We start from the raw sequence: 9548 nt of genomic DNA, 5'->3' as shown, positions 1-9548 counted from the left end.
ACGTCCGCCGATCTCGGATCTATATCAGCTAGCATCGCGCGCGATCTTGAACGTAAACACAAAAAAAAATAGTGAGGATTTTCTACATTAATTCGAGATTACGCGTTTTTCTTATTTTTTCTTCGAAATGCCAAGATAATATTTTTTAATTGATAATTTTTTCACGTAAGAATTTTGGCATTTCGAAGAAAAAATAAGAAGAACGCGTAATCTCGAATTAATGTAGAAAATCCTCACTGCGCTTTGTGTTTACGTTCAAGATCGCGCGCGATGCTAGCTGATATAGATCCGAGATTGGCGGACGTCGAGTCTCCTTGAGCGCTATCTCATTTCAGCGAGCGTTCGATTCACTAGCACGCAGTGGTGCTCCGCGCGCGATCCGGGATCGCGCCCGAACATGCGGGCCCTAGATATTATCGTGCGTGCGTGCGCATGCGCGCTTGTCAAAACGAATTACGTTGAAGTCAATTCTTCTTTAACACGATATCCACTGGTTATCAAGACATTTGGTACAAAATTTCAAATTATAATTTGATTATTCTCTTGTTTTTAAGTCTTGTTGCTAAGCCACAGGACACAATATTAACATCTCAAATTCTTTTTAATTGGGCTAGAATACATTTTAAGAAAATTAATCATGAGAAGATAAGAAGAAAATTTAATAAGAGAGATTTGAAGTTGCGCAGTCTGTTCCGCAAATTCTTAAGAATCATGGATTTATAATTGCGGGAGAAAATAAAGTATTAATCAAAAGGTATTCTAATGATATAAATAGAACACTACGGTAGTTACGGGGAAGGATAAAAAATTAAAAAATAATTCTATGGTACATCCATCCATACAGACACACGCGTTCGCGCTCGCGCACACTCACACACATAAACGCGCGCGCACACACGTTTATTCATGATATCATTAATTTTTTCAATGTCTTTTTTCATTCCAGTTGCCATTTTGGATCCGCCATTTTGAATTTTCAAAAACGCCATACGGCATCGAAAAATAGACATTGCAAGAAAAAAAATTTTAAGACCAAAAAAAGAATTTTATCTCAAAAATTGAAATGGGCAGAAGGGTGGCCGATTTAACAGAGAACGCCCTATATGTATATATATATATATGTATGTATATATTGTATAAAAAATGTGTAATAAAAATAGTCATTAATCATTTATCTTAAGATTATTCTTGAGCTTAATAGGTGTTGGAAGTAGTTTCCAAAGATACGATAGGAACACAAAATTTGAAACTTTACATTTTAGCGGTACACTTTATAGCGCTTTAATTGTAGGAGTAGCGAATCTGCTAGTGACGAAGGATATTTAATTCTTAAATCTAATAAAGGTCGAGTGTAGTTTTTAAAGGAATGGCGGGGATAAAAATCTGGACATTTATATTTTAGTGACACAAATTATAGCGTTTTGATTGTGGAAGTAACAACTGATTTTGCTCGTGACATAGGGTACTTTACTCTTGAGCCCAATAGGGTTGTGTTCAATTGAAAGTTGTTTGTTGAGAAATGTATCAATATATTAATTTTATTTTTATGGTTCAAAATTGGCATAAATTCAGTTTTTTGTAATTATATTTTTCTAGTTTTCTGTTTTTACTTTTTTTTTATGCTGCTAGCTTAATATTAAGCCAACAATGTCACGAATTTCTTCTAAATGGCAATATAAAATTGTATTTTTTAACACAAATTAGCACAAAATAACCACTAAATATTTCAATATATTTTTTTCGATTCTGTTCATTTCATCCTATTAACTTAACAGAGGTAAATTGTAAATTCAATAGGTGTTAATTTTATTAAATCTGCTTAAATCAAATAAATATTGGAATTGCAGAACAGTTTACAAAATGTCGAGAGAGCGTGCTTCTAGAAGATTTTATCGCGTAGACAGCACTAATGATTTGTTTGGGTTTATGGACCGTGGCTACTCAGCCCAACATGAAAATCGATGGAACTTTGAAGTTGCTTGGGAAGCTGCCAATAAAGGTGCAACATTATATATGTTATAGATCTTTCTGATGTACTCCTGATAATTATATTTCCCTATTGCCACATATAATTTCCATAACTCTTTTTCAGTTGGTGGTATTTATACTGTAATAAGATCTAAAACTTATGTCTCAACTGAAGAAATGGGTGATCAATATTGCCTTATTGGTCCATATAAAGAACATTCAGCACGTACTGAAGTTGAGGAGGCAGACTTTCCTCCTCATAATCCGTTGCATCAAGCAGTACAAGTTTTACGTGATCAAGGATATAAAGTAAATCTTTTAAAAAATTGTGGACTTGACATTTAGTGTCAAAATTAATCTTAAATCAGTCAGTTTGTTAAATCATATATTCACACGCGCTCGCGCAGGCGCGCGCGTATGTGTGTGCGTGCAGCAGATATAAAGAAATATATTACTAAGGTTTGTCAAATATTTCAACTAGAAATTATATATTAGAAACAATAATTTTACATTTAGACACACATTGCAAATATATATAGATTTATATTAATGGCAGTATATTCCAAGAAAGAATATAAGATTATTTAAAGAAAAAGTTTAAACGAAAGACAAAAAGCCTTATTAAGCAACTTGTTTCTTGCTAATGAAATTTTAGAATGCTCTAATTACGAAAGATGTTCAAGATGATTTTGTAAAACATTTTGATGTAAGTTAAAAGAATTCAATAAGAATTAAAGATTTTTATTTAAAAAACCAAATACTTAACTAAAAGTAAATTAAGATCATTATTATTTCTGCCTGACAACTGTCAAACTTATTAGAAATATTTTTTCAAAAAATAAATTCTTTTTTTAATCACTACTTAGATTAATAACTCACTCTTTATGTGTATGCACGCACGCATGTTATAATCTATAATAAAAGTTTTCATCTATGAGTAATAAACAAATATGGAATAATATTAGTATAATTTCAGAAAATCGCTGTTTTATTATTATTAGTATAATTTCAGAAAATTTTCGTGCGAGCACAGGTATATTTGCACAAACACACTTGTATATTGTATATAATAATTTTTTTCAAATTATATGTCCTCACTTATATACATAATATTATTCCATACTTATAGATGACTTTATCAATAAATAACATTATATTTTTAACAAATATTGCACTCATAAACACTTCAGTCTTCAAATATATAGTTATTTTTTTACGTAATAATTAAATATAAAATATATTTTGTCATTTAGTACAGCTTTCTATTTTTGCCATAAGGATTCATTTCTTGACGATATTTTATTTATGGGGGTAAAACGGTAAAATTTTCAAAAAATTGAAAAATCTCTTTCTACTTTTTTCAAAAGCTTGATATCTTAAAAATATGTTCTTAAAAGATTTTTATGAAATTCGAAGTATTTCTCGAGTTATGTAAGTTTTAGCGAACGAGCGCATAGTGCGATAATAAACGCATCTGATTTAAGAGAGGAGCTGTGCGCAGGTAATAGATAGATAGACAGACAGACAGACAGATTTCTATTAAATAATTAATACTGAAACTTTTAAACACGTTTTTCTCAAAATTACAATACCTTTTTTCAACTAACGGCGTCTATAACTCAATTTTCGACAATCGATCTTGGCTTTGAACAGTAGCTTCACAAAATGAATAGTTTCAGTTAAGCGTATAGGGATTTTTTTTTATTAATTAGTTTTCGAAGGGGCGAGATGTTTAAGAGGCTCAAAATAGCGAAATTAAAATTTTTTTAAACCGCTGCTATTTTGTAAAAGAGAAATATTTTTAAACATCGTTACGCTTAACTGAAATTACACTCATACAGATTCGAAATTTTCATTTCAAATAATTACAACTTAAGTTTTTTACGCCACCGATGAACCATGTTTTTTAACCCTTTGAAGGGCACATTTTTCTTCTAAACAAATTATTGAAATCTTAGGTCATCTATGGGTTTTCGTTGATTACGATTCTGACGTCAGAATTATAAAATAAATAATAAATAATAAATAGACATATAAAAGATCTTCCAAAAGACTTATAAAAGATTTTCCAAAATTTCAAAAATTTTTTTCGGAAAAACTAGCAAGTAGAAAATTCTGAAAAAATATATATTATAGTTTCAGATATGGGGGGAGTACATGCATAAAAATTTTCAGAGCTCTAGCACTTTACGTTTACGAATAGCCGAATTTATTCTGAAAAAACGAGTTTTTTTACATTAATTGTTTATAACAAAATTGCAAATAAATAAATTAACGTAATTTTTCATGAAAGTTGCATAACTTAGATCCCTAAGAGTCTAAAAAGTACTCATATGCATACAAAAACTGCAAAATAGATCAGAAATGTGGAAAAAACGGAGAACAAAAAGGTGGGACGTATACATCCCACAGCCCCTCAAAAAGTTAAACACGGAAGTCTACAATGCTGTGCAACATCGCCATATATTTATATTTGGACATACAAAAATTCTTAAAATGTTTTCAAAGTGTTCTCAATTGATATACTAATTCATATTTTTTCTATATATTTAGTTACTTTTTAAAAATTGCCGACTTATAGTTACTTTTTAAAAAATTGATAAAGAAGGACCTTTTTTAAGTTCTTTACTATGTTTTACCCCCCCTTAAGCTATTATATTTTTTCCGCGTCTAATTATTTTTATTATATTAGTCTATATACACGGTAAGTTTTATTGTTATGTCCGATAAGTTTTAACAAAACGCTCGTGAGTAGATAGAACGGACTAAAATGAATCGAAAAGTCCTCTACCATTTTGCAATTTTCGCAATAGTTAACAAAATATTAATTACTAAAAATCGTTGAATATTGATTTTCAATTTTTTACTCAAATACTATCAACTTTACAGAAAAACAGCAACAAAAATTGTTTATTTTCTTCTAATAAAATTCTAAGAATTTTTTAAGAATTTTTTAATACCGTATTTTCTCATATTGGTAAAAATAGTTGCCAATATAAGAAAATGTGGTAATTGAGAATAGGGGAGTTAGCTCCAATGATCTTACCTTTGACATTGTTGTCAAGGTCATGACCCTGATTTCCAACAAGTTTTAGTCGTCGCTTGTCCTTCGTTAAAAAGCTATTAACAAAAAAAGTTATAATAATTTTTATGCGAAGCGACTTCCACCTCATCTCCCAATCTGTAAAGGGGCGCGACTTTCATAATTGTGCTGTTGCATATGGATTTCGACCTTCTACGCGCAAATATTAAAAATTATTCTATATTTTTCCGTACTTACATAATGGTTCTGACTCCCCCCTGTTCTCAATAATTATCTTTTTATCTCTCGTAGTTTTTAATATTCGGCTATTAATATCTTTTTAACTATTGCGAAAATTGCAAAATGGTAAAGGATCTTTCGACTCAGTTTAGTCCGCTTTAACTACACACAAGCGCTTTGTCAAAACTTATCTGTGCGTGTGCGCGCGCGCGTGTGTGTGTGTATTTACTATTTACTGTTTATTAACACTTATATTTTCCGAGATATTAAAGGCTGAGACATCTGAATATCTTAGAAAGTATAAGTTTTACAGAAAAGTGTTTCAGACAAAAGTTGTAGTTCAAAAAATCAGTAAATAGATCTTTTTGAACCCTACAACTTTTGTCTGAAACACTTTTCTGTAAAACTTATATTTTCCAAGATATTCAGGTGTCTTGACTTTTTTGGGACATCCTGTATATATGTACGCACGCGCGCGCATACGCACACACACACAAAAGTCCCGGAACGGCTGATTATCTCAGAAAGTATTGGTTTATTGGAAAAATATTTCAGAAAAAAAGTTGTAGGGTTTAAAAAGATCTATTTATCGATGTTATCAGTTTGACCTTCGGTAGTCACCAATGTCAGGTCAAGGTCACATCGATTTATTTTAAACCCTCATTTTTTATATTCCTATTAGCTTAGCTCCTTGAGAACTTTTTGAAACGCTATAATATAATATTTTTTCATTAAATACTTTTTGAATTATAATGCTTAAAAGTTAGAGTACCGCCAATATTAGAGCATTACCCAAGATGCATCGCGTGGAGATTGCACAGTCGGATTTACATCCCGTGTGTGCGTGCGCGCACGCATGTATGTGTGGGTGCGCGTACGGTGCGTGCATACGCGTGTGTATCTTAGGTTATCTTAGGTTATATTAATACCGACGATATTATAATTTTCAAGTCTCACAACTCGAAATGTACTGATTAAGAAGAGGTTTTATTATAGTATTTTGAAAAGCTCTCGACATCAGTTTCTGAAATAAAAAGAATAGGGTTTTATTTTAAAAAATTTTGATTTGACCTTGACCTGACCTTGGTGGTGCCACTAGAAGTTAAACTGGTAAGATCAGTAACCAGATTATCTTAAACCCTACAACTTTTGTATGAAATATTTTTTTCAGAAATGCTTACTTTTCAAGGTATTTAATGGATCTGGAACTTTTTGTACACCCTATATATAACAATAATAGTTTTGTGTAAATCACACACAAAATATTTTGTTTCTTTTGTTATATCATAAAATATTTTCATTAAGGTAATAACAGGGACATGGTTGGTGGATGGAAATCCTCAAATAATTCTATTCGATATCGGAAGTGCTGCTTGGAAGCTGGACGAGTATAAACAGGAATTATGGAGTACTTGCAATCTTGGAATACCTCATCTCGATATTGAAGCTAATGATGCTGTAATACTTGGATATTTAGTCTGTCAATTTATTGCAGAATTTAGGTAAATTGTTACACTATTATTTTAAAATTATGCTATGTAATTTGATTAATTGTCAATTTTACTATAATAATGAAATAATAGAAAAGCAGCCGAAAGTTACTCAAGCATTCCGCCGAGAGTTGTTGTACATTGTCATGAATGGCAAGCAGGTGTTGGTTTAATTGCTTTGAGAACAAGACACGTGGATGTGGCCACAGTATTTACTACTCATGCTACACTTCTGGGTAGATATCTTTGCGCAGGGAAGACAGATTTTTACAACAATTTAGATAAGGTATATAACTTCTTTATTTTATTTCTTTTTTCTTTTCTATCCTAATCTCTTGACTTAATGTACAAGAATTTATAATTTAATCTTGGATAGTACGAAGTTTATCATTCTTACATAGAGTCACACGCTGCCTCTTGATCATATCATATAAATATAACTATCAACTTTATTTACATAAAAAACTCCTACACAATAAAACGATTTCGAATAAAGAATAATTTAAAATAATTCTGGCGCGCACAGTTTGTAGAAGTAAAAAATATACAAAAAAAATTCACGCCAAAATATTATTAGTAAATAAAAATAATATTATAATGACTCAATAATAATAAATAAACATTAATAATAATAAGGACTGCGAGCCAGATTTCAATATATTTAAATTTTTAAACAGACGTTTCGACCTTATCATCAGGTCATCTTCAGTGTATACAATATAGAAAATTAAAACGCAACATTGGATAAATTCATATAACGGTTAGATATAAATTCCAAAATTATAGTTAAGCTAACATGATGATCGTGTTTCTTCGTGTATATTTTATACCGCAACAATATAATGTTCTCTCTCTTGTCATTTTTCTTAGTTAGCATTTATCTATTGTATCAGTCACAATTTGTCCATGTTAATGATAAAAATAGTTGAAAATATTGAGTCATTCAATAAAATAATATAAGCACATATTCTCAAACGAGAAGGCGTAGCAAGAATATTATTATAAAAATACGCCTTATAATAATAAAAAGAATAAGAAAAAGCCTTTTAAGGCTTTTTTTACTTATTTGTGTAACATGTTATTTTCTAACAAAATAAAAATATGTTATTTTCTATTTTATAGAATAATTGAAGTTACTGAAAAAGCTATGCTAAAATGCATTGAACTATACTTAAAATTATTTTTATTTTTGCATAGAATGTTGTATTCGAAATTTTATTTAATAAAACTTGTATTTTTTATTGGATGATATAAAATAAGCTTCAAAAATGTAAATTATGGTTAATAAGTATATATATGTATATATATATATATATATATATATGTTATTACAATAAACGTGATCTTCGTAATCGACTATATATTATTAATTATTATATGTGTATTATTTATTCTTCATTTTTTAATTAATTTTTTTAAACACGTTAAAGGAAGCTTTTACATTATATTGGGTTGGAGAAAAAGTTCTGTTCTGTTCTTTTGTTAGCTCAAAATTATATACAGACTATATTTGTTGCGATAATTTTCGACTATCTGACGTAAAAGCTTAAAGTTTTTCCTAAAAAGTTTGTTTTTAAAAAATGTTCCTATAACTTTTTGTTACCAAGTTACATGCGGATAAAATAAAAGAGCATTCTGATTTTGATTGCTCATAACTCCATTAAAAATCATCATACCATAATTAATAAAACAGATTCTTAAAGTTGAAACGTTACTCTATCACAAGTGGTGTAATTACCAATTAAAAAAAAATCAAATATATGTACATTTGGGCTAAAAATGTGATATTACTGTCCTTTTCTTCATTGCGCAATGGTTATAACGCGATAATAATATCACATTTTTAACTCAAATTTCTATATATTAAGTGTTAAACTTAATTCCTATCGCTCGCTACTAGAGGGCTCTGCCTCCAACGCTGATGAGTTTCGACGATGAAGTCACATGTCTTTTGTAGTTTAGATATCGCTAAAAGATTCAATCCTCACAGGTTAGATTTCTCGACGCCAAAGAGATTTTCCAATCAATTGAAAATGAATCGCGATAAGCTGTTTTTCCGACATGTGCTTCTTCACTACTTCGACCTCAAGAAAACCGCAGCTGAAGCGCATCGCTTATTATCCGAAGTGTATGGTGATGAAACTCTATCGGAAAGAACATGTAGAGTTTGGTTTGAACGCTTTCAAAACGGTGATTTTGATGTGAGAGACAAAGAACGTCCAGGCAGATAGAAAAATTTGAAGATGTCGAGCTGCAAGAGTTGCTTGAGAATCCAGCTCAAACGCTTTTAGAGTTGTCGAAACAGTTAAATGTTACTCCAATGGCCGTCTCAAAACGCTTGCATGCCATGAGAAAGATCTATAAGGAAGGGAGATGGCTACCACATGAGTTGTCAGAAAGTGCCATTTCAAATCGTTTGACTATTGCAACTTCTTTGCTTGCCAGGTAAAGAAAAAAGAGTTTTTTGTGGCGCATTGTGACTGGCAATGAAAAATGGATTTATTTTGATAATCCCAAGCGGAAAAAATCACCGGTATACCCCGGCCAACCATCCGCTTCAACGCCGAAGAGGAATATTCACGGGCATAAGACCTTGCTGTGCGTTTGGTGGGACCAGGAAGGTGTGCTATATTATGAACTCTTGAGTCCAAATGAAACCGTTACAGCTGATCGCTACCAACAGCAATTATACCAATTGAGTGACGTATTGATGCAAAAAAGATCATCCGTAGTCAACAATTGATGCAAAGTCATTTTGTTGCATGATAACGCTCGACCGCATGTCGCGAAAAGCGTGAAGCAGACACTTCGAGAGCTTGAATGGGAAG

At 31.0% G+C, this 9548-nt stretch overlaps 1 protein-coding gene across 5 annotated transcripts in view; it reads left to right on the top strand.

Moving 5' to 3' along the window:
* The window catches only part of GlyS (glycogen [starch] synthase), an 18897-nt gene that overhangs the window by 3628 nt on the left and 5721 nt on the right, over positions 1-9548 (top strand). For 3 of the 5 annotated variants that reach the window (XM_018508391.1, XM_018508389.1, XM_018508392.1), the window contains 4 exons: positions 1848-1999; positions 2093-2277; positions 6536-6732; positions 6814-7006. In XM_018508391.1, the coding sequence (XP_018363893.1) occupies positions 1861-1999; positions 2093-2277; positions 6536-6732; positions 6814-7006 (714 nt within the window). In that variant the 5' untranslated portion in view covers positions 1848-1860. Of the gene's footprint in view, positions 1-1838; positions 2000-2092; positions 2428-6535; positions 6733-6813; positions 7007-9548 lie in introns of those variants that run through there. The other 2 variants (XM_018508390.1, XM_018508393.1) reach the window with 2 other exon arrangements.

The sequence above is a fragment of the Trachymyrmex cornetzi genome, unplaced genomic scaffold (assembly GCF_001594075.2).
Source record: "Trachymyrmex cornetzi isolate Tcor2-1 unplaced genomic scaffold, Tcor1.1 scaffold26, whole genome shotgun sequence".
In the NCBI taxonomy this organism is placed as follows: Eukaryota; Metazoa; Arthropoda; class Insecta; order Hymenoptera; family Formicidae; genus Trachymyrmex; species Trachymyrmex cornetzi.
This window is presented reverse-complemented; position numbering and strand designations above follow the sequence as displayed.